Genomic DNA, 26,979 nt, shown 5'->3' on the forward strand with positions numbered 1-26,979 from the left:
CTTCCATGTGCAACAGTATCAAAAGCCTTTCTAAGATCCAAGTATATAATATCAAAGTTATTCCCTGCATCCAGTTCTTTTGTGACTGCATCATAGTATCCAATCAAATTGGTCAGGCAAGACTTCCCCTTAACAAAACCATGCTGTGTCTGAGCTATGACTGAAGTCTTGTCTAGATGATCCTGCAGTGCTTCTTTAACCAGTGCCTGCATTAATTTTCCAGGAACAGAAGTTAAACTAACAGGTCTATAATTACTTGTCGCCCTTTGATCCTCCTTTGTGAATTGGGGTCACACATCTCCAGTCTGTGGGTACCTCCCCTGAGTCCAAGGAAGCTCTCATAATTATGGCTAAGGGTTTGCTTACTTCCTTTGCTGCCTCCATTAATATAACTGGATAGATCCCATCCACCCCAGGTGGATGGGATCTATCAGGTTATTATAAGGTTATAAGGTTATTATTATCAGGTTATTATAAAATCATGTTATTATAAGCACTGCACTAACAGTAGTGTAATGGATAAGACAGTTTCATGCATGTTTTTTTTACTTCAGTTATACATGATCAAATCCAGGTTCTTTCTTTATTTCTTGGTTCTTTGGTTCTTCTATCAGAAAAATGAAGTTTAACATTGACAAATGTAAAGTACTACATATGGGAAGCAGTAATCCCAGAGTAACGTATCAACTCTGTGGTACCACACTGACAGTAGTAGAGAATGAAAAGGACCTGTGGGTAATTGTGCAGGCAGATATGAAGTTTTCTGAGCAGTGCAGACGGGCTGCAAGAGTAGCTCATGGTGTCTTGTCAATGATATACAGGAATATTTCTAGTAGGGATAAGGAGGTGATTATCTCCTTGTATAAGGCAATGGTCAGGCCACACCTTGAGTACTGTATACAGGTCTGGAGGCCTCAATTTAAAAAGGATGTACAGCTGTTGGAACGAGTACAGAGAAGGGCAACAAGATTAGTGAATTGAACAAAGGGTTACTCTTACAAAGAAAGGCTTAAGTTTTGCAAATTACAGTGTCTGGAGACTAGGCACCTACGAGGTGATCTGATTGAGGTGTATAAAGCCTTGAATGGTTTGAACATGCTCAATGCTGATTGGATTCATCCTCTTGCTCAGAATAATCACCTGAGAAGGGCATAAATTCAAATTGAGGAAAGACGGTTGTAGGATAGATGTGCGGAAATTTGCCTTTAGCCAGCGGGTGGTTGATTGCTGGAACCAACTTCCATCTGTTGTTGTAGAAGTTGATAGCTTAAATAGATTCAAGGCAGAACTTGACAAACATTTGGAGCGAATGGATGGGTGAAATAAGGGTGTTTGTTTTTTTTTGGCTAATGCTATATAAGTTTGCTTTCTTGCATCATGTGCCTTTGCTAATGCTAAAAAAATTAGTGATATTATTGGTGCTGGAAATATTTTTTTCCATAGTTCAGAATCTAATTTGATGAATTTGAAAAACTGGTCATGTTACCAAATGAAGAGATTGTGGAGATATCAGAGACTTGGTGTCAATCAGATATAAGGGATTCAGAATTTGAATATGGGAATAAAATGTGTACAGAATAGAGAGACAGGATGGGATGGCTTAAGCTCTTAGTTAACAAGGACATAAAACTTGGGTAGTGCATCCAGTGGACATTGATGAACTGCCTTAGAAAAATAAACAATTGTTAGCCATTACTGCAATGTTGAGTCAGTATGGTGTGATGTAGGTATTGGGAAAACAAAAATGAGTAGGAGTGTTTTATAGGCCTAATACATTGCTACAAACTGACTAAATGCAAACTAAAGGTTATAATGATATATATGAGCCATGATGATGATGAAGAGGTTGAAGAAATATACACCAAATTGAGTGACTTTTAGATTAACAGAAAACTCACTACACCATTATTGTGGGGGATTTCAATGCTAAGATTGGAAAGAGACAGAACAGTGCAGAAAGGGAAACTATAGGAAATTTTGGAATTGGTAAAAGAAATGAAAGAGGTGAAAGACTTGTGGAATTTGCAGGATCTTGAGGAATGTCAGTAATGAACACTTTTTTTAAGAAAAGGGTGAACAGAAAGTGGAAGAGCCCAAATGGATTAACAACTTTCCTCTGGATGCCTGTAACGGGAATCATATCCGTGTAAAAAATTTGTGAATAAAGAATTTTATTATTATGAAATAGACTTCATCCTCACTAACAGAAGTTATATTGTGAACGATGTTTCCATCCTGAACAAAGTAAATGTTGGAAGTAATCACAGAATGGTAAGATGCACACTTGATATAGATGTGGAAAAAATTGACTGAAATAAATAATACAAAGGAAATATTATAAAGTATGTATTGGAACTCAAGAACAATGAGCTTCTGAAAACCTTTCAGGACCAAGATACAATGAGGAATACAACAATTTTCTGAAGGTGATAAAGCTCGAAAAACCTATAGGTAAAAAGAAATCTAAAGAAGAAACAATTAGTCAAGAAACACTTGTCATGATGAACTGAAGATGACAAATTAAGAGCAAGATAAACACTGTGACAAGGACAAAATTGAGTATATTGAGTTATGCAAAGCCATTAGAAAGAGACTCAGAGAAGATATAAGAAGATTTAAAAAACGTACAACAGGCATTAAGGGGAAACAATGGACTTAAAGGGGGCTTAGAGGGGAACAGGTATCCTGTGTGTTATCAGACACTCAGCCTAAAACACTGATGGATCCAATATCTCTCTATTACAGAAGATTTAGGAGAAGTCCGGTTGGCCTGCCTCCCTAAAATCCACTCATGCACACCTTCTCGATGGTAAGCCCTGTTACGTCACTTAGGTGGCAACGAACGTGTAGAGTGGTTCTCTTCAAGACGCCTGGTCAACGTGAAGAGGAAAAGACCAAACCCTCCAGCAATATGAAAGCACGACGAAACAAATGGCCCTCAGTCCCCAGCAGCTTTCACTCTCCCTCTTACGGCAGCGAGAGGATTAGAGTGGAAGCAGAGGGTGCTAAGAATCTCTGGGTACGACCAGGCTGCCATGCACGGAAACTGAACTTGGCCTGTTATAACGTAAGAACACTCATCGGTGAAGACAGGATATTAGAGCTGGAAAAGGAATTAGAAAATGTGAATTGGAATATCATTGGTTTGGCTGAAACAAGAAGAAGAAACGAATCACTTATAAGTTTATCAAGTGGAAATCTGCTGTACACCAATGGAAACAGTGAAAGGAGTGAAGGTGGAGTTGGGTTTCTGGTCCATAAAGATTTTAAAAACAACATTTTGGAATTCAAAAGTACATCACAAAGAGTGTCAAGACTAATACTCAAGATTTCTAAGAGATACAAGCTAAAGATTATAATGATTTATGCACCAACATCGAGCCATGATGATGAAGAGGTTGAAGAAATGTACACCGAAATTGAGAGTCTTCTAGATGAGCAGAAAACCCACTACACTATTATTATGGGGGACTTCAATGCTAAGGTTGGAAAAAGACAAAACAGCGCAGAAAGGGGAACTATAGGAAATTTTGGAATTGGTGAAAGAAATGAAAGAGGTGAAAGACTTGTGGAATTTGCAGAATCTCAAGGACTGTCAGTAATGAACACTTTTTTCAAGAAAAGGGTGAACAGAAAGTGGACATGGAAGAGTCCAAATGGATTAACTACTAATGAAATCGACTTCATCCTCACTAACAGAAGATATATTGTGAATGATGTTACCGTCCTGAATAAGGTAAATGTTGGAAGTGATCACAGAATGGTAAGATGTACACTTGATATAGATGTAGGAAAGGAAAGGAAAAAACTGACTCGAGTAAATAATACAAAGGTCTCTGAGATAACAGAAGAGGAGAAAAAGCAGTATGTACTGGAACTTAAGAACAAGTATGAGCTTCTGCAGACTGCTGAGGACCAAGATATCGACGAGAAATATTACAACTTTTTGAAAGTGATAAAGCCCAAGAAACCGATAGGGAAAAAGAAATCCAAAGAAGAAAAAATTAGTCAAGACACTTGTCATGATGAACCGAAGACGACAAATGAAAAGCAAGAAAAACACTGACAGGGAGAAAATTGAGTATACTGAGTTATGCAAAGCCATTAGAAAGAGACTCAGAGAGGACATAAGAAGATTTAACACAAGAAAAGTAGAACAAGCATTAAGGGAAAACAAAGGATTTAAATCAGCAGCCATGAGCAGTAATACAGAAAGACAAATGATACTGAAACTGAAGAATAGCGATGGTGTACTTATAAACAGCAGAGAAGGCATAATTCAAATAGCAGAAGACTACTATAGAGAATTATACAAGGAGCAGGGGAATGATGCCAGCAGTGGGGAAGATGGATTGCAAAGTAGCAACACATACGACATACCCAATATTCTTCCTGATGAGGTAGAACATGCATTGAAGAAAATGAAGAATCAGAAAGCCCCGGGGGAAGATGAAGTTACTGTAGAGTTGTTAAAATTGGGAGGAAGAGACATAACACAAAAACTGGCAAGGCTCTTCACAAAGTGCATTAGAAAAGGTGTGACGCCTAAGCAGTGGAATAATGCAATCATAGTTTTGCTGCATAAGAAAGGAGATAAATCAGAAATTGGAAATTATAGACCAATTAGCTTGTTATCCCACATCTACAAGTTGTTCACAAGGGTCATTACTAACAGATTAGAAAGAATACTTGATGAGAATCAACCAAAAGAGCAAGCTGGCTTTAGGACAGGATTCTCAACTATGGATCACCTTCACGTAATATCACAGCTAATGGAGAAAGCAAATGAATATAAAACACCATTATGCCTGGCATTTGTGGATTATGAAAAGGCATTTGACTCCATACAGCATAAGGCAATGTTTCGGGCACTGGAAAGACAAGGCATTGATACCCCATATATTATGATTTTGAAGAAAATATACGAGAGTGCTACCTCCTTTATTAGACTTGACAAAGACAGTAGGAAATTTAAAATTGAGAAAGGAGTTCGACAAGGAGACACAATATCTCCGAAGCTGTTTACTGCTGCCCTTGAGGAAGCTTTCAGAAGATTAGACTGGTCGCAGAAAGGAGTCAATGTGAACGGAGAGTACCTAAACCATTTACGATTTGCAGACGACATTGTGGTCATAAGCCATGATCCCAAAGAATTAGAGGAAAATATTAATCAGTTATGCACAGCTAGTAAGGATTTTGGACTAAAGATGAATATGGCTAAAACAAAAGTAATGATGAACAAGTATGCCACAGAAAGGGAAATAATGATTGAAGGAGCAGTAATTGAAAAGGTGGAGTCATATACTTATCTGGGACAAGTTATTAGCTGTAATAATGATAAATGGCTGGAAGTCAAGAGAAGAATAAATTTTGGATGGATAGCATTCAGGAAATATAGTCCCATACTGAAGAGCAATATCCCAGTTTGTCTGAAACGTAAAATAATGAACCAATGTATACTCCACACCATGACTTATGGAAGTGAAACTTGGGCACTCACCAAAAGAATGGAGGAGAAGCTGAGAACTACACAGCGAAGAATGGAACGAATCATATTGGGAATCAGACTGTTAGATAAGAAGAGAAACACATGGATTAGGCAACAAACTCAAGTAAAGGACATTCTTATCAAAACTAAAGAACTAAAATGGTCTTGGGCAGGACACATAGCTCGAAGAGATGATGACAGATGGACTAAGAAAATAACAGAATGGTACCCAAGAGGAGCTAGAAGAAAACCTGGAAGACAAAGGCGGAGATGGATAGATGAAATTCATGAGTTTGTGGGTAGTAAATGGATGTCCAGTGCTCAAAACAGAAGGAACTGGAAAGTTGCTGGAGAGGCCTTCATCCTGCAGTGGATTGAAAATGGCTGATGATGATGATGATGGACTTAAATCAGCAGTCATGAGCAGTAATACAGAAAGACAAATGATACTGAAACTGAAGGATAGTGTATTTATAAATAGCAGAGAAGGCGTAATTCAAATAGCAGAAGACTACTATAAAGAATTATATAAGGAGTGAGGAAATGATGCAAGCAGTGGGGAAGATGGGTCACAAAATATGACACATATGACATACCCGATATCCTTCCTAATGAGGTAGAACATGTGTTGAAGAATCAGAAAGCCCTGGGTGAAGATGAAGTTACTGTAGAGTTGTTAAAATTGGGAGGAAGATACATGACACAAAAATTGGCAAAACTCTTCAGAAAATACATTATGAATGGCGTGACACCTAAGGAGTGGAATAATGCAATCATAATTTTGCTGCATAAGAAAGGAGATAAATCAGAAATTGGAAATTATAGACCAGTTAGCTTGTCCCACATCTACAATTTGTTCAGAATTGTCATTACTAACAGATTAGAAAGAATACTTGACGAGAATCAACCGAAATAGCAAGCTGGCTTTAGGACAGGATTCTCAACTATGGATCACCTTCAAGTAATATCACAGCTAGCTAATGGAGAAAGCAAATGAACATAACACACCATTATGCCTGGCATTGGTGAATTATGAAAAGGCATTTGACTCTATACAGCATAAGGCAATGTTTCGGGCACCGGAAAGACAAGGCATAGACACTCCATACATTATGATTTTGAAGAAAATATATGAGAATGTTACCTCCTTTATTAGACTAGACAGAGACAGACAGTAGCAAATTTAAAATTGAGAAAAGAGTTCGACAAGGAAACACAATATCACCAAAGTTGTTTACTGCAGCCCTTGAAAAAGCTTTCAGAAGATTGGACTGGTCGCAGAAAGGAGTCAGTATGAATGGAGAGTACCTAAACCATTCACAATTTGCAGATGACATTGTGATCATAAGCCACGATCCTGAAAAATTAGCAGAAAATCTTAATCAGTTATGCAGAGTTAGTAAAGATTTTGGAATAAAAATGAATATGGCTAAAACAAACGTAATGATGAACAAGTATGTCACAGAAAGGGATATAATCATTGAAGGAGCAGTAGTTGAAAAGGGGATTCATATACTTATCTGGGACAAGTCATTAGCTGTAATAATGATAAATGGCTGGAAGTTAAGAGAAGAATAAATTTTGGATGGATAGCATTCAGGAAATATAGTCACATACTGTGAGGAGCAATATCCCACTTTGTCTGAAAAGTAAAATAATGAACGAATGTATACTCTCCACCATGACTTATGGAAGTGAAACTTGGGCACTCACCAAAAGAATGGAAGAGAAGCTGAGAACTACACAGCAAAGAATGGAATGAATTGTATTAGGAATCAAACTGTTAGATAAGAAGAGAAACACATGGATTGGGCAGCAAACTCAAGTAAAGGACATTCTTATCAAAACTAAAGAACTAAATGGCCTTAGGCAGGACACATAGCTCGAAGACATGATGACAGATGGACTAAGTAAATAACAGAATGGAACCCAAGAGGAGCTAGAAGAAAACCTGGCAGACAATGATGGAGATGGAGAGATGAAATTCACGAGTTCGTGGGTGGTAAATGGATAGTCACTGCACAAAAACAGAAGGAACTGGAAAGTTGCTGGAGAGGCCTTCATCCTGCAGTGGATTAAAAATGACTGATGATGATAGGCTTAATGACTGTGATGAGTATAGTAAATCAGATTGTCTTGTAATAGGGATTTTAAATTATTAGATAATGACTGGAATTGGAGGTGTGGGTTGGTCACTCACACAGTAACAAGTCTTATGGATTTATTGAATGACTGTTTTCTACACCAGCATATTAGAGAGGCAATGAGAGAAGGCAATACTCTTGATGTGAGTATCAGCAGTGATCCTTCATGTAAAAAATGTGCAGATAAAAGACCTGCTAGTTGGCAGTGATCACAGGAAAGTGGAGGAGAAATTGTTGAAACATAAAAAAAGGCACCCAGGGTGGAAGGGATCTATCCATTTATATTAAAGGAGGCAGCAAAGGAAGTAAGCAAACCCCTAGCCATAATTATGAGAGTTTCTTTGGACTTAGGGAAGGTACCCATGGACTGGAGATGTGCAAATGTGACCCCAATTCACAAAGGAGGATCAAAGGGCGACACAAGTAATTATAGACCTGTTAGTTTAACTTCTGTTCCAGGGAAATCAATGAAGGTACTGGTTAAAGAATCACTGCGGGATCATCTAGACGAGACTTCAGTTATAGCTTTGACACTTAGGCGACATCGCTGGACAGTGCAGTCTCGAGTCAGTTTGGTGTGACATAAGCATTGGGAGATCAAAATCGTGAGTAGGAATGTGTTATAGGCCTAATGACTCTGATGAGTATAATAAGAAACTGTACAGGGAAATAGAGTGGGCCAGTAAATCAGAGAGTCTTATAATGGGGGATTTTAATTTCCCAGATATTGACGGGAATTGGTGAGTTGGTCACTCACTCACGCACTAGCAAGGCTTTTGTGGATTTATTGGATGATTGTTTTCTACATTAGCATGTTCAGGAGGCAACTAGTGGTAGTAATACTCTTGATTTGAGTATCAGTAGTGATTCTTCATTCATTAAGAATCTGCAGATAAAGGAACCACTAGGTGGCAGTGATCACAGTGGGCTGAAGTGGGATTTACTCAAAGAAGTAACTACCATCAGGGGTAAAGGGAAGGGGTTTTGCTTTCGTAAAGGCGACTACGGTGATCTGAAACAGTATTTAAATTCTATACGGCGGGACCAGCAGTAAATTCAAAATGGGAAGCATTCGATGAATTTATTTTGCAAGCTACTAGGCATTACATACCAACTAAGTAATATTGTTCAAGGCCTAAGCCTTGAACAATATTTCTTAGTTGGTATGTAATGCCTAATGAGACATATGGCAGAGAAGAAAAATGCATACGATATGTATAAATTTATACTTATAAATTAATACGTATAAATCTATCATGGAAGCTTATGATAGATATAATTTAGTCTGTAATCAAGTCACAAAGGAGATTAGCAGGCAAAGGCAGATTATGAGAAATCTTTGGCAAAAGGATGCAAAGAAAAACAGCAAAGACTTCTTTACCTATGTAAACTCTAGAAGGAAAGGGATGAATCAGATTGGTCTACTTTGTATTGGATATTGTATCAATACTGGATGTGTATTGATGTGGAATTTACTTAAAGATATAACTGCCACTAAATACAAGGGAAAGGTCTTTATGTTGTTTAAGGTGACTACAGTGGTCTCGGGCAGTTATTAAATTGTATGTAATATGACCAGCTGATGAAGTTACCAACAGCAAATTCTAAATTGGAAGCATTCAGGGATGTAATCGAAGTTACTCGGATTTTTAAATAAGGAGATATCATACAAGGCTTACACCTAAATGGATGTCACACGAACTTATTACATTTGTGACACAGGAAAAAATTGCATCAGATGCATATAAATTGTCAAAGTTCATGGGATAGAATTTTTCTCAGTGTGGTCTGTACATGTTAACAGGACAGACTGCTTATACAAGGATGGTCCTGATGCTATCAAGGCAGTGTTAGGTGGGTCTGAAAACTGCTAGCTTGAGAGGATACACAGACTAATAGAGTAATAATAGCTGCAGGAAGTGCTGAAAGTAATTCTTGCGCTGCTTATATTGAAACGAGTAGCAGCCTGGAAAGTAAGGTGCTAGGGATTTCAAGGACTGCCGGGAGTCATTGTGGAATAAGTAAATACATGGGCTGGTTTAGGGTAACTAAGAATAAGAACAGGTGCACATATACTGACATGTGCAATAATGCTGAGAGCATAGTAAATAAATTTGATAAATTTGAAGTCCTAGTCAAGACATGAAATGTGGATATTGTTGGGATAACAGAGGTGTAGTGTCACTCAGATATTAGGAATACAGAATTTTAATGTGGATAGCTTTGTGTATCAGATTTAGTACAATGTGTACGGAAAGGACAATAATAGTAGTGGTGGCAAATGATGCAAGAAAGTAGACTTATTTAGTATCAGCCAACAAAAAAAAAAAAAAGAAACCCACATATACACACTTCACCCATCCTTACCCTCCTAGAATATGTCCAATTCTTAGTTGGTATGTAATGCCTAATGAGACATATGGCAGAGAAGAAAAATGCATAGGATACGTATAAATTTATACTTATAAATTAATACGTATAAATCTATCATGTGATAGATATAATTTAGTCTGTAATCAAGTCACAAAGGAGATTAGGCAGGCAAAGGCAGATTATGAGCAATTTATTAAAATCATTCACTTCCACAATAACAGATGGAAGCCTATTCCAACAATCAACCACTTGCTGGCTGAAGGCAAACTTCTGCACATCTATCCTGCAACCATCCGTCCTCAGTTTAAATTTATGTCCCCTCATGTGTATAGTCTCAGCAAGAATGCCAACAGGGCTATTCCTGGCCCTTTGGCCACCTGTGTGTAGCAAGTATTTGTCGCTCCTTTACATCATATTTTTAAAATGAAAAAACTTTTAGTTTTAACTAGTAATATGAACACAATGACACAAATTTAAAGGAAAAAACTTTTAGTTTTAACTAGTAATATGAACACAATGACACAAATTTAAAGGAAAAAACTTTGTTTTAACTAGTAATATGAACACAATGACAGAAATTTAAATTAAATTTTTACTTAATCTGATACACAAAACTACCCAATAATCCTATCCTATACTTAATTCTTGAAGTGTCCTTCTACCAATCTGTCTTCCGTTCTGTTTTAAAAATTGTAAACTTAACAATACAGTAAACTTTGTTTCTGCTCACTAGGTGATCCCAGGAAAGCTATTCTCATTTTTGACTCAGGAAGAAAATTATGTGTTTTCAAAATAATAAATGTAAAATTTGATTTTTCAACTTGCAGTATCATTTTCTTTTGCAGAATTAAATTACTATTTATTAACTAACTACACTGGGACATGCATCATTTTAAAGAAAACGTCATAAATATTTCTATTTTTTAGTCAAATTTTTAGTTTCGGCTTAAATTTCTTCACATTATGCAAAATAATTTGAAAGTTAGTCGAAAAATTAAAATTTTGGTAAGCATTGCCTTGTCAACCAATACTGTATTGAGATGTGCTTGAGATCTTCATTACTGCTTATGAGAATGACTGTAAAAATTGGCTTGATTAGTAATAGAATATTTTTTTTTTTTTTTTTTTTGGAATTTTAGGATGTTTATTCAGATTAGAACAACTTTTATGATTAGAAAAATATTTAATAATATCTTTAAGAAATGCCATTTGTATTGACTCTTACAAAACAATGCAGTTATAATCAAACTTAAGGAAACATTTTCATTAATTTCCAAGTCAAATTTCCACCACCATATCTATCCACTTTCTTGTTAAAATATTTGGTCAACGACCAGGATCCTTGATGGCTTCTATGGGAATGTTTCCATCCACTGCTTCTGATTTTTCACCTCCAATAGAAGCATAATAGGTCTATTACTATAGGTCCATTATCTGTCCTATTACTTTATCATCATCAGAAATTTGCTCCGATTCATCACCTTTTTCTGCATGTTCAATAGTTGTAGTACTTTAACAATACTTTAACATACTTTCTTCTTGTTTTTTTGGTTCTTCTTTGTTCATATTCTGCTCCACTTAATTTTAACCCCGGAAACATCTTACCTGGTTCTTCTTTTTTTGGTTTTTCTTTTTTCATATTCTGCTCCACTTAATTTTTCCCTCGGAAACTTCTTACCTTAATTAATCCAATAATTTTTTTTAATGATTTTAAAAATTAATATTTAGTGCATTTTGATCTGTATTTGAGTAATTTTAAAAATTAATATTTAGTGCATTTTGATCTGTATTTGAGTAATTTTAAGTGACTCTTTTATTTAATGAGGTAAAAACACTTGCCTTTATTATTTTTGCTAATCGTAAAATTTTAAATAATAAATTTCCTGTTTATACTCCGGCACGACAACCAAGTCAGTAGAGTTTACAATAAATCGTCAATACAAATATTTATCGTATTTAGTAGTCATGGGCTGGAACCCCAGTCCACTCAAGGAACGCATGCTATGCACTCTTGCTCCTGACCACTGGGCTACGTACTACCATTAAATTAATAAAAACAGTTAGTGATAGAAATGCTTTTCTAAATGATATTATTCTGTCTTCTCATATGGCATGTCTACGCATCTCTTCTTTATTCTGATTGAATTCCTCCTCTTGCACAAACACGAGTACATTGTCTGCAACTTGATGCCACAATCGTTTAATATAAATTCTGCAAAAATACACATAACAATCAATACAATCGTACACAACATGAAAAACAAAGTAGATAGGGCTCCTTTTGATATAAAATGTATTTACAGAGGCTAGTGCTGGTTTTCTATTTTTATGGTATTTGTTGCCCTTTCGATTTACTGCGTGCATGTTGATTATGCATTCCTGGTGCTTTTGAGCAGCCCTGAATGCCATTCATATTCAGCTCACTTGATCCACTTAAGACCTTAAACATGCCAATCAGATCACCCCACAGGTACCTAGTCTCCAGACTGCAATTTGTGGAACTGAAGCCTTTCTAGGAAAGAGCATCCCTTTTGTTCCCTTCACTAATCTGGTTGCCTTTCTCCACACCTGTTCCAGCAGATCTACATCCTTCCTTAAGTAATGCCTCCATACTTGTATGCAATACCCTAGATGTGGCCTAACCATGGCATACAAAGGGATAGTCACCTCCCTACTAGCAAAGTTTCTGTATATCACTGACAAACCCAATTTGCAGTCCTGGCAGCATTTCTGCCTTTCTGCACTGTTCAGAGAATTTTATATCTTACTGCCCAACTACCCCAACCCCAATTTTTTCATTTTCTGCTACCCTGAGTATAGTACCACACAGTTGGTACTTTAATCTCGGATTATTGCTATCCATATGCAGTACCTCGCATTTGTTAATGTTAAACTTCAACTGCCATTTCTCAGACCATTGACCTAATTTTTCTAAATTTTGTTGCAATAGCATTCCATCATTCCTGTTGTTAATCACCCTGCCAACCTTTGTATCATCTGCAGACTTAAATATTAAGCCTGATATACCTTCATCAATATCATTAATAAATACACAAAACAACAATGGGCCCATCACCAAACCCTGGGGACTCCACTGGTAACATTAGTCCATGAAGAGCAGTGTCCATTGATAAAAACTCTGTCTTCTCTCACTCGGCCATCCCTTTATCTATAGCAATAACTTGCCCTCCATGTCATTGTGCCTCTAGTTTATACAGCAGTCATTTATTTGGAACAGTATCAAAAGCCTTCCTAAAATCCAAGTATATGATATCAAAATTATTTTTTGCATCCAATTCCTTGGTCACTGCATCACAGTAACCTATCAGATTGGTTAGACAGGACAGCCCATTAAAAAAATCCATACTGTGACTGCAGTATAATTGTATTCCTGTCCAGTCAATCCTGCATTACTTCTATAACCAGTGACTCCATTATTTTCCTTGGAACAGATGTTTATCTAACAGGCCTGTGATAATTCATGTCACTTTTTGATTTCCCTTTATGAATTCGGGATACGTGCACACATCTGCAGTTCATAGGGACCTCTCTTGAATCTAAGGATGCAAGAGAGATCCCTACACATCCCTATTTTGTCATTATACTTGGGTAACCTGACCCCAAACTGTAAAGGCATTCTTAGGGTGTATATGGGGTTGTGTGACTTGGTTACATTCACCTGGTATTTTTATTTTATCTTACAGAATTTGATATATGTTCAATTATATGTACATGAATACTTTTAATATAGTAGTATGCTTTTCTATCTAGGAGCTTACAGGTATATCAACAAACAGGTCAGTTGCATAGTAAGATTTTATTAGCACAACGCTTGACTTATGGTGGAAGTTCTTTGGGTGGCCCTCAGCGTTTTCCAAATGCTTGCATATTTTGGTTACAATGTGAACAGTCAGGTCAGTATTGTGTGTCTGTCAGTTTGTCTTTTTGTGTGCATGCCCATGTTTGTGCTAATTTTTTTTATTTGTTAAATATCAAAACTGCATATTTGTGATTCAAACTTGGAATACTGTTGAACACAGATTAACGTCATTTGAATTAAAAATTGAAATATGCGTATTGAAATCTGCAAATTGGCTACACATAATTCTTAAAAGAGATTAATTTTTTCCTGTTGTACTTTTTATATTTTATTACTTAATTTTCATAAAAAAATCAGTTAAGCAGTAAAGATAAAAAAATAAAGTGCAAGTACTGTACAGCAGTCTTTCTCAACCAAGTGACCATGAATTTGAGGTTTGCAATATCTTGCTTGGGTATCTTCAGGCTGGTAATGGCATAAGGTTTTTATAAATATATAACTCATCCATTTTTTTAATGTAAGGATATGATACTTAAAAACCGTCACCCCCCTTCCTTCATCTACCTGTAAATCACTATATGACCATTTGTCATAAACAAAAAGTAGCAAAATTACAGATCAACACCTCCATCAAATTCTTACCCAAACATCCACAACACTGAATTGTCATAACTTCTTTTAGTTATTATAAGTTTTTATTATACTCTCCAAAAAATTTTAGGTTTTGAGATCATTGTATGCAGGCATACAATGATTTTTGTTTTTGTTTATTATGTGATCCCCCACAAATTTTTGTTTATTATATGATCTAAATTGAAATTTACACTATGCAGTAGAACCCGGATAAGAAGTTTTCCAATGGACTGGACGTTTAGAACTTCTTAAGTGAGAAAACTTCTTAGAAGGGAAAATGATCTGAGGGTATGAAATATTAACTACACAAATAAAAATGAAAAGATATACATACATAAGTTAAAGATCATTTTTAAGTACTATTTCAGAATTTATAAATATTTCACTCTGCCTATGGGAAACATTTTTAAACTGATGATTTCTAATTGCTTAACATTCTGTTCATTAAACTCCTTACCAAATACTCATTACCAAGTTGGAAGGATGAGTGAGCTCCTTTGGAGTTGCAACATACCTTAAAAGGTCAGAATTACAATAAGACAGAGCAACAACCCACTAAGTAATTCAGAACAGTTAGCAGCTGTTCAGAACTGGAAAGTTGAACATCAGAACTTAACAGCATGTGCTTCACATGGTCGATGTATCCAGTTATGGATATCGATGAAATCAATTGTAATATGTTTCTGCCGAGAATAAGTAATATTAGTCTTCTCCAGTGCAAAGCAGTGCTTATTAGAGGTAGTGCAATATCAGGGCAATTCATTGTGAAGACACTCACAATATATATGAGATACATGTACATCAAAATCGATGCCATTTCACTTAATTCGGTGATTTACTACAAACTAAAATGATGATATGCAATTACTTCTTTGGTTACCAAAATGTTCCTATTGTTTAATATTTTTAATATTAAAAATAAAGAATTTGTATATTTAAAAAACATTAAGTGGGAAAACATCATTATAATAATACACTGTGTATTCTTTATCGTAAACTTTTTTATGCGGGAAAACTTTTTACCAGGAAACTTCTTATGCAGGAAAATAATACATTACAATGTATAGAGCTGAAATTGTGACTTAATAAACCAAATCTAGTACAGGAGAAACTTCTTATGCAGTAATTTCTTATCCGGATTATACTGTATATGTCAGAGGCGTGTTGTTACTATCTTGATAAGTGTTTTTTTTTATTTATTTATTTGACGTTATCTTGAAACAAGATGACAGCACTTAGGTTTATAAATGTCACTTGTGAACTTATGGCACGTAGAGTGGAACTGCAAGAATATTTGCTGATGCTATCGAGGCAGAGTTAGGTGGGTCGGAAAACTGCTAATTTGGGGGGGGATACACGAAATAATAGATTTACAGTAGCTGCTGGTGTATGTAAAAGTGATTCTTGCACTGCTTCTATTGAAATGCAATTGAGCAGCAGCCTGGAAAGCAAGGCAATGGGGACTTACAGGACTGCTAGGAGTCATAGTGGAACAAGTAAATACATGGGCTGTGTTTGGTTAACTAAGAGTAGAAACAGGTGCATGTACACCAATGCTAGGAGTATAGTTAATAAATTTGATGAGCTAGTCAAGACATCAAAGGCAGATATGGTTGGGATATCAGAGATGTGGTGTCACACAGACATAAGCAGTGCAAAATTGGAGGGAGTACAATGTGTACAGAAAGGATAGACAGGACAGGAAGGGAGGAGGGGTCATGCTGTTAGTTAAGAAACACAAAATCTAAGGAAGTGCATCCAATTGATGTTGGTGGACAATGCAATGTTGAGCCTGTTTGGTGTGTGACGTAAGCACTGGGAAAGGAAAAATGAGAGTAGGTGTGTGTTATACGCCTAATGAATTTGATGAGTATAATGAGCAGTTGTGCAGAGAACTAGATTGGGCCAGTAAATCAGAGTCTTATAATGGGGGATTTTAATTTCCCAGAGATTGACTGGAATTTTTGGGTTGGTCATTCACACACTAGCAAGGCTTCTGTGGATTTATTAGATGATTGTTTTCCACAGCAGCATGTTCGGGAGGCAACTAGAGGGAGAAATACTCTTGATCTGATTATCAGTAGTGATTTTATATGCATTAAGAATCTGCAGATAAAGGAACCACTAGGTGGCAGTGATCACAGTGTGCTGAAGTGGGATTTACTCAAAGGGGTAACTGCCATCAGGGGTAAAGGGAAGGGTTTTTGCTTTCTTAAAGGTGGCTACTGTGTTCTGAGACAGTACTTAAATTCTATACAGTGGAATCAACTGATGATGTTACCAACAGCAATTTCAAAATGGGAAGCATTCAAAGAATTAATCTTGGAAGATACTATGCTTTTCATACCAACTAAGAAATATTGTTCAAGATTTAGATCTAAATGGGTGTCAGATGAACTAATTAGACATGTGGCATAGAAGAAAAATGCATGGGATACATATAAATTAACAGTTGACACAAAGCCTATGATAGATATAAGCTGGTCTGTAACCAAGTCACAAAGGAGGTTAGGCAGGCAAAGGCAGATTATGAGAAATCTTTGGCAAAGGATGCAAAGAAAAACAGCAAAGACTTCTTTACTTGTGTAAACTCTAGAAGGAAGGGGATGAATCAGATTGGTCCATGGGATATCGATGGTTCAACTGTTGATGATCGTGCTTAGGGAGCTAACAAACTAAATGAGTATTTTGCATCTACGTTCACACATGAGGAGTTATTCAGGGAGGGGTATGCCAGTGGTGTATTAAACTCTGGCAGTAAGCTAGATAATCTTGTAATAAATTGTAATTGAATCTTGTAATAACTGTGATAATCTTGTAATAAGAAAGTGGAGGAGAAATTGTTGAAGATAAACATAAGAAAGGCACCTGGGGTGGATGGAATCTATCCAATTATATTAAAGTAGGCAGCAAAGGAAGTAAGCAAACCCTTAGCGATAATTATGAGAGCTTCCTTGGTCTTGAGGGAGGTACCCATGGACTGGAGATGTGCAAATGTGACCCCCATCCACAAAGAAGGATCAAAGGGAGACACAGGTAATTACAGACCTGTTAGTTTAACCTCTGTTCCAGGGAAATTAATGGAGGCACTGGTTATAGAAGCATTGCAGGATCATCTAGACAAGACTTCAGTTACAGCTCTCACACAGCATGGGTTTATTAAGGGGACGTCTTGTCTGACCAATTTGATTGGATACTATGATGTAGTCACAAAGGAACTGGATGCAAAGAATAATTTTGATATCATATATTTGATCTTAGAAAGGCTTTTTATACTGTTGCACATGGAAGACTGCTGCGCAAATTGGAGCAGTGTGGCATTTTACGCAAATTGCTACTATGGATAAAGGGATGGTTGAGTGGGAGAAGACAGAGAGTGGTAATCAATGGATACTGCTCTTCGTGGACTAATGTTATTAGTGGAGTCCCCCAGGGTTCAGCTTTGGGTCAATGATATTGATGATGATATATCAGGCTTAATGTCCAAGTTTGCGATTGTAAAGGGTGCCTCCGTACCCAGGCGGGCAGGAGCAGCAGTGCGTAGCACACGCTTCTTGATTAGACCAAGGTTTAAGCCCGCCCGTGACCACCAAATATGGAGGATGCGGAAAGGTTAGGGAATGACCACCACATATCCCCGGAGCAATATGGCCTTAGTTGCTAATGCTCCTAAAAACCAAATAACATAACAAGAGCGGTTGCAAGGTTGTTAATGACACTAATGACAGTGCAACTGGATCTAGAAAAGTTGAGAAGATGGGCTGAGTTTAACATTGACAAATGTAAGTTGTCAATGACAACTGAAGTTTAACATTGACAAATGTAAAATACTGCATATGGGAAGCAGTAACCTCAGAGTAACGTATCAACTGTGTGGTACTACACTGCCAGTGGTAGAGAGTGAAAAGGTCCTGGGGGTAATTGTGCAGGCAGATAAGAAGTTTTCTGAGCAGTGCAGATGGTCTGCAAGAGTAGATCATGGTGTCTTGTCAATGATATACAGGAATTTTTCTAGCAGGGATAAGGAGGTGATTATCCCCTTGTATAATGCAGTGGTCTGGCCACACCTTGAATACTGTACACAGGTCTGGAGGCCTCATTTTAAGAAGGATATAGAGCTGTTGGAACAAGTATTGAGAAGGGCAACAAGATTAGTGGATGGAACAAAGGGTTGCTCTTACGAAGGAAGGCTTAAGTTTGCAAATTACAGTGTCTGGTGACTAGGCACCTGCGAGGTGATCTGATTGAGGTGTATAAAGCTTTGAATGGTTTGAGCATGCTCAATGCTGATGGGATTCTTCCTCTTTCTCAGAATAATCGCCTTAGAGAGCATAAATTCAAATTGAGGAAAGATGGTTGTAGGATAGATTTGTGGAAGTTTGCCTTTAGCCAGCGGGTGGTTGATTGCTGGAACAAACTTCCATCTGTTGTTGTAGAAATTGATAGCTTAAATAGATTCAAGGGAGAACTAGACAAACATTTGGAACGAGTGGATGGGTGAATTGAGAAGGATTTTTTTTTTTTTTTTTTTCCGGCTGATGCTATATAAGCTTGCTTTCTTGCATCATGTGCCCTTGCTAATGCTAACTCTTGAAATATCCTGAGAGTTGTTTAATATTATTGCTATCTTGAAAGAAAATTGACATAGATGCCCACTATTAACTATGTTGAAGAAATAGAAAAAATAATTTTTTATACTTTTTTTAACACAATTTATAAGAGTCATTAATTGTACTTATAACTTCTTGTTAAAGTGTATTCAAGTTTTGCCAATTGCCTCAGCATTAAGGTATATTTCTGGTATAAAAGGTACATTCAAAAAAGTTCTACATCCAAATACTGCTGTCTTTAAACATATCCTCCAGCAATGGCTATATATTTCCTGTCAACTTGAGGTGGGGGGATATGTCAGTCCATTGGTAGGTTGCTGATACCAATATAAATTGTGCAGAAAAAAGCTGCATTCACAGAGATGAATTCAAGTTCTCCAAAGAGCTAGTTATTAGCATCCAGCTATATCTGTTGAGTTTAGTGTATGGAGCAGGAGTAAAAACAGTCATCACTGAGAGTGACTGTTTTTCACTCTTTCTCCATGTGGTGAGAATTCATTGTCTTGATAAAAGACCACACCATTCTGTAGGATTTCTGGCTCTTCTTTGCAGAACTGTATAAAATTTGAAATTTGTTTAGTCTGCGCAGCTAGTTCTTTGATGCTAATACGGTGATTTTCCAGGATTAATGGATGAATTTTCGCAACACTCTATTCTGTTGTTACAGCAGTTACTGGGCATCCTGGGGTTTCTTCATCATGCACTAAGGTTCTCTTCCACATTTAATTGTTTATAACAATATATAATAACAATACTGTAACCTGGCCAGCTTTCTCCATAAACACTGACCATTTCTTTGTGGATTGTTTTGGGTATTTTCCCCTTGCAGAAAGTGGAACCAAATCACTGATCTATATTCCACTTTATCCATTTTGAAGTGCTGAATGAAGTGTCACATTGTGACCCTTCACTTCATTCAGTGCTGCAAATTTAAAAAAAAAAAAACGAATTTAAGATTGAATATTTTTTTATTCGATAATACTTTGAGATTGAACGTTAAGTCTGATATACCATCATCAGTATCGTTAATAAATACAGAAAACAACTATGGACCCAACACTGAACCCTGGGGGACTCCACTAATAACATTAGTCCACAAAGAGCGGAGTCCATTGATTACCATTTTCTGTCTTCTCCCACTCAACCATCCCTTTAATCATAGCAGCAGTTTGCTTCCAATGCCAGATTGTTCCAATTTGTACAGCAGTCTTCCATGTGCAACAGTATCAAAAGCCTTTCTAAGATCCAAATTTATGATATCAAAATTTATTCTTTGCATCCAGTTCCTTTCTGACCACATCATAGTATCCAATCAAATTGGTCAGACAAGACTTCCTCTTAACAAACCCATGCTGTGTCCGAGCTATAATTGAAGTCTTGTCTAGATGATCATGCAGTGCTTCTTTAACTAGTGCCTCCATTAATTTCCATGGAACAGAAGTTAAACTAACAGGTCTATAATTACTTGTGTCGCCTTTTGATCCTCCTTTGTGAATTGGGGTCACATTTGCACATCTCCAGTCCAGGGTACCTCCTTTGAGTCTAAGGAAGTTCTCTTAATTATGGCCAAGGGTTTACTTACTTCCTTTGCTGCCTCCTTTAATATAACTGGATAGAGTCCATCCACTGAAGGTGCCTTTCTAATGTTTATGTTCAACAATTTCTCCTCCACTTTGCTCTTAGTTATTACCAAATCATCTAGCTCATTGCCCAAGTTTAATTCTCCTCTGGCATTCCTCTCCCTGAATAACTCCTCATGTGTGAATGTAGATGCAAATTACTCATTTAGTTTGTTAGCTACCTGAGCAGGACCATCAACAGTTGAACCATCAATATCAAGTGGACCAATCTGATTCACCCCTTCTTTCTTTACTCATGTAAGCTCTAGAAAGAGTTTACATGAGTAAAGAACTCTTTGCTGTTTTTCTTTGCATGCCTGACCTCCTTTGTGACTTGGTTACAGACCAGCTTATATCTATCATAGGCTTCTGTCTCATCTGTTAATTTATATGTATCCCATGCATTTTTCGTTTCTGCCAGATGTCTCATTAGTTCATCTGACATCCATTTAGGCCTAAATCTTGAACAATATTTCTTAGTTGGTGTGAAAAGCCTAGTGGCTTCAAAGATTAATTCTTTGAATGCTTCCCATTTTGAATTTGCTGTTGGTCCCATCGTATAGAATTTAAATACTGCGTCAGACCACTGTAATCACCTTTACCCCTGATGGTAGTTACCTCTTTTAGTAAATGCCACTTCAGCGCACTGTGAACACTACCACCTGTGGTTCATTTATCTGCAGATTCTTAATGCATGAAGAATCACTACTGATAATCAGATTAGGAGTATTACTCCATCTAGTTGCCTCCCAAACATGCTGCTTTAGAAAAACAATCATCCAATAAATCTACAAAAGCATTGTTAGTGTATGAGTGACCAACCTACAAATTGCAGTCTATATCTGGAAAATTAAAATCCCCCTTTATAAAACACTCTGGTTTACTTGCCCACTCTATTTCTGTGTACAGTTGTTTATTGTACTCATCAGAGTCATTAGGCCTTATTTATGAGTTGATCTAAAATCACTAATATCATTTTTAATCAGATAACATCATCAAGAAGATGAATTTGTTATTCGTTAAAACCTGAAGGGGTGACTATTGCGGCTGTTTTAGGTCTTGCCAGACTCATTAGTGACTTTGTCGGAACTGTGAATTGTGAACTACTGAATCTCAATTAGCAACAAAGAGGTGTGTGGAAAAAAAAAAACATCTAATTGTAAATATAATGAAAGTTATACAAATGTTAAACCCCCGAGGAGTAGGCTGTGTGGATCCTTGCATTTATATAAAAGAACAGGGTTATGTTTCACTATAGACCTTGAAGAATTTGATAAAAAAAAACATTTCACTGAATTCTATTTTGCTCTCTGTGGGAAAGTGGTTTTCAACAATGATAATTTCATAATTAATTAAAAATAATGGAGCATTTGATGTAACTACAAATTCTTACAATCACTTTTTTCCTTCCTTCTATCCTTCCTCTAGACTTGACACCAAAGTTTCACAAAGATTTCAAAGTGTCGTCAAAATTGGTCTATAAATGCTTTAGTTATTGGAATGCTTTTTGTAAAGTTTTCTTTCAGCTAGTTTCAACAAAATCTATTTGTTTGCCTATAAAAATTTAGGTGCTTTTAAATTTCTTATTAGAATAAAGCTATGTTCCCTTCTTTGGCAGTGATGACAGGCTTGTGCCTAATGCTCCTTTTGGATTCAGAAAGATCTGAAATCTGCCATAATGGTGCTATAGTTTTTAATGAATTTAGTGATGATATTGAATGAAAATAATATTTTTAGTAGAGCTGGGCCCCAGGGCTTGGCCTGACCACAAGATTACCAATTTGAGGGGCATCTAAACCCCAAGTCAAAAGTTGTGCAAGAATGCTGATGTTACGCATGGTGACCATCTGTATCCACGGAGTTATGTTTAAGTTTGTATACAGTATGGATTTTGAAATTGTAAAGGACTTCCCTGCAATCCTATTCAACCACCGGAACACCCAGTATTCCAGGCTGAGAAACTTCCTAATATAGATATTTGGGGCAGAAGACTAAATAATTGAGGCATAGAGGGAAACAGGAACATACATCTTTAGATATATTGGGTTACTAGTTGTTGATTTCGAATACCAGTTATCTCCTGTCTTACAGCCCAAATGGCAGCAAGTGTTTTTGTTCTGGTGTTCTGAAAGTGTCTTTTAAAGGTAAGGCCCTCATCCCACATCACTCCAAGGTCAGTGTAGGTGCTGACTTTCTTAATCTGTACTCCATTTCTAGATAACTCAATTCTATTCTTTATCTTCTTAATAGTTATTGTCAGTTGTGCTGACTTGTCAGAGTTTAGCCATAAACCTGTTTTACCTAAGTATAAATGCAGTGTTTGAAGCTGAGCTTTGACTTGGGAATTGACATCGGACACAAGGGTTAGTTCGCTAGAGACAACAAAATACTTAATATCATTGGCGTATGAAATAAGACTAAGATTCTGCAATAGAAAAGGTTCCAAGGTGACCACGAAAAGCAAAGCTGATAAAACACCTCCCTGGGAGATGCCCGAAACGAGGGTGTATTCTTCACGAAATTCTTAATGTTGTAGGATTGGGTAAGTGCCTTAGTTTCAAAATGGTCTTGATAATCTGTAATAGTTTGCCTTCAATGCAGAAGTAAACTGACAAAATATTTTCAGGGGCAGATAAGGAAACACTATCAAAAGCTGCCTTAATGTCAAGGAATATGATATCAATATGGGCCTTTTTATTTAAAGCTTGTACTCTGAAGAGAGTCTCCAACAAATTAGTAACAGTGGATCTTCTTTGTACTATGGTATGGAGGTGGTGTGGCCTGTGTGCAAAACACTGTTCAGTTAAAGCAGGGAGGATGGCTTTTTCAAAGAATTCTAATAGCGAACAACTGATTGATATTAGCTGAAAGTCTGAAGGGTCTTTAGGGTTCTTTTTTTTTTTTTTGGCACCGGCCTCACATAGTAGTGATTCCATCTCCTGGGGGGGGAAGACTCCATCTTTCAGGATGTTTTGGAATATGTGCAACAACACATCAACAATAGGTGCTGCATATTTAAAAAAAAAAAAAAAAAATTGGGAACCTGTCAGGGCCGATTGTAGATTTGTTAGGCAAGGCATTAATAGCATTAATGAGATCTCTAGAAACAGTGATGTCGGATAATGCATTCACACAAACACCGCCATTTGATGAAGTCGGCCATTGAGTGACTGACCATAGGCCAGAAAGAAGGACTGAGGGGACTGACTAATCTCATTGAACAAGAGAAGGCGATTAAGAACCTGCGGGATAACTTTCAGGAAAACACATCATCTACCAAGCCATAAGAAAGATATATAAACAGTACACAACACTCAACCTTAACAAGGAGACCCTGCTCATACATAGAGAGAGAGAAGAAACAAAGACAGAAATATGGGTGAGGATGGCACTCCATTGTAGACACTATAATGACCTCCAGGACTACATAAATAAAATCTTCCAACACATGGCTCACAAATGGTAAGTTCTTGCCCAAGATCAGAGAAGAAAAATGCGTGGGATACATATAAATTAATGGATGACTTATGATAGATATAAGCCGGTTGGTAACCAAGTCACAAAGGAGATTAGGCAGGCAAAGGCAAATTATGAGAAATCCTTGGCAAAGGATGCAAAGAAAAACAACAAAGAGTTTACTATGTAAACTCTAGAAGGAAAAGGATGAATCAGATTGATCCACTGGATATTGATGGTTCAACTGTTGATGATCCTGCTCAGGTGACTAACAAACTAAATGAGTATTTTGCATCTACATTCACCCATGAGGAGTTATTCAGGGAGGGCAATGCCTGAGGTGAGTTAAACTCTGTCAGTGAGCTAGATGATTTTGTAATAACTGAGAGGAAAGTGGAGGAGAAATTGTTGAAGATAAATATAAAAAAAGGCACCTGGGGTGGATGGGATCTATCCAGTTATATTAAAGTAGGCAGCAAAAGAAGTAGGCAAACCCTTAGCCATAATTATGACAGCTTCTTTGGACTCAGGGGAGGTACCCATGGACTGGAGATGTGCAAATATGACCCCAATTTCCATGGACTGGAGATGTGCAAATATGACCCCAATTCACAAAGGAGGATCAAAGAGCAACACAAGTAATTATAGACCTGTTAGTTTAACTTCTGTTCCAGGGAAATTAATGGAGGCACTGGTTAAAGAAGCATTACAGTTCATATAGACAAGATTTCAGTTATAGCTTGGACACAACATGGGTTTGTTAAGGGGAAGTCTTGTCTGACCAATTTAATTGGATACTATGATGTGGTCAGAAAGGAACTGGATGCAAGGAATAACTTTGATATCATATGTTTGGTTCTTAGAAAGGCTTTTGATACTGTTGCACATGGATGACTGCTGCACAAATTGGAGCAGTGCGGCATTGGAGGCAAATTGCTGCTATGGATAAAGGGATGGTTGAGTGGGAGAAGACAGTGGTAATTAGTGGACACTGCTCATCATGGACTAATGTTATTAGTGGAGTCCCTCGGGGTTCAGTGTTGGGTCCATTGTTTTCTATATTTATAAATGATATTGATGATGGTGTATCAAAGTTTAAGGTCCAAGTTTGCAGACGATACGAAGGTTGGCAGGGTTGTTAAGAACACTAATGACAGTACGCTGCTGCAATAGGATCTAGAAAAGTTGAGCAGATGGGCTGAGAGGTGGCAAATGAAGTTTAACATTGACAAATGTAAAGTACTATATATGGGAAGCTGTTTGTTTGGTTTTTAGGAGCATTAGCAACTAAGGCCATATTGCTCCGATATGGGAAGCAGTAACCCCAGAGTAATGTATCAACTCTGTGGTACTACACTTACAGTGGTAGAGAACGAAAAGGACCTGGGGGTAATTGTGCTGGCAGATATGAAGTTTTCTGAGCAGTGCAGACGGTATGCTAGAGTAACTCATAGTGTCTTGTCAATGATATATAGGAATTTTTCTAGCAGGGATAAGGAGGTGATTATCCCCTCGGTATAAGGCAATGGTCAGATACAGGTCTGGAGCCCTCATTTTAAGAAGGATGTTAAGCTGTTGCAATGAGTACAGAGAAGGGCAACAAGTTTAGTGTATGGAACAAAGGGTTGCTCTTATGAAGAAAGGCTTAAATTTTGCAAATTACAGTGTCTGGAGACTAGGCACCTGCGAGGTGATCTGATTGAAGTGATTAAAGCCTTGAATGGTTTGAGCATGCTCAATGCTGATGGGATTCTTCCTCTTGCTCAGAATAATTGTCTGAGAGGGCATAAATTCAAATTGAGGAAAGACAGATGTACGGAAGTTTGCCTTTAGCCAGCAGGTAGTTGGTTGGTGGAACAGACTTCCATTCTTTGTTGTGGAAATTGATAGCCTAAATAAATTTAAGGCTTTGCTGGACAGGTATTTGGAACGAATGGAGGGGTGAAATGGGAGTTTTTTTTTTTGTTTTTGGCTGATATTGCATAAGCTTGCTTTCTTGCATCATATGCCTCTACTAATGCTAATACAATAAACCCCCTCTATTCGCGGGGGTTACGTTCCTGAGAAATGTTGCGAATACTGAGTTATGGCTCCCATAGTAATAAAGGGGTTCCGTTCCAAAGTATGAAATATATAAGAAAAACTAGTCTAAAATTTTGTCTATGTATGTATTATATGTACCTTCATAATATGACTATGTACATAGACAGTACATAGCGAAATGCAAGCATATGGCATCGAAATGAAAATAAGAAACAATTTAATATTAAATGTAATATTTATTAGAAATTTCAAACAAATCTTTCAAACCAGCGCCTTTGCTAGCAAAAAAACTTATCCCGCCAGTGCTATCACCAGTTTCGCTAAAGTGTTGATAAAGGAGTTTTGCTTTTTTACGAATGATGAGTGAACTTAATGGATTTAAAGCTTTTCCATTTTTCCTAATTTAACATCACGAGTTACAGAGAAAATTTTTTAAGCAATTAGCGCATTTTCACGGACACCATGGCGGATTTTTTCTTCCGATTTTTTGATCAATCGTACCGTTGACTCATTGATTTTATAATGTTTTGCCACTGAGGAGACACTTTCACCATTAGAAATTTTGTCTAATAACTCAATTTTATTCGCTAATGTCATCACCTTCTTTGATCTTTTCACATTTTCCTTGTTATTCATAGCCATATTTTTGTATGGGTTAGAAAGAACTTGTCCACAATCAAGTCACTTTCTTCCGTTAACACACTCAAAAAAGTCTGTTTTAAACTGCAAAACGGTAGATTTGTCACTTTTGTAAGCATATCAATTTATAAATTGTTAAATTTATTCAATTTAT

The 26,979-nt window shown here is 37.0% G+C and overlaps 1 protein-coding gene across 1 annotated transcript in view; it reads left to right on the forward strand.

The window, feature by feature from the left end:
* LOC150085687 (tRNA dimethylallyltransferase) overlaps positions 1 to 26,979 on the forward strand; it is a 254,385-nt gene that overhangs the window by 66,042 nt on the left and 161,364 nt on the right. Inside the window, exon 5 of the mRNA XM_090373447.1 lies at positions 13,777 to 13,919. Coding sequence (XP_090229573.1) covers positions 13,777 to 13,919 — 143 coding nt within the window. The remainder of the gene's footprint in view (positions 1 to 13,776; positions 13,920 to 26,979) is intronic.

This window comes from Mastigoproctus giganteus, chromosome 5 (assembly GCF_048544385.1).
Source record: "Mastigoproctus giganteus isolate SK-2022 chromosome 5, ASM4854438v1, whole genome shotgun sequence".
Lineage (NCBI taxonomy): Eukaryota > Metazoa > Arthropoda > Arachnida > Uropygi > Thelyphonidae > Mastigoproctus > Mastigoproctus giganteus.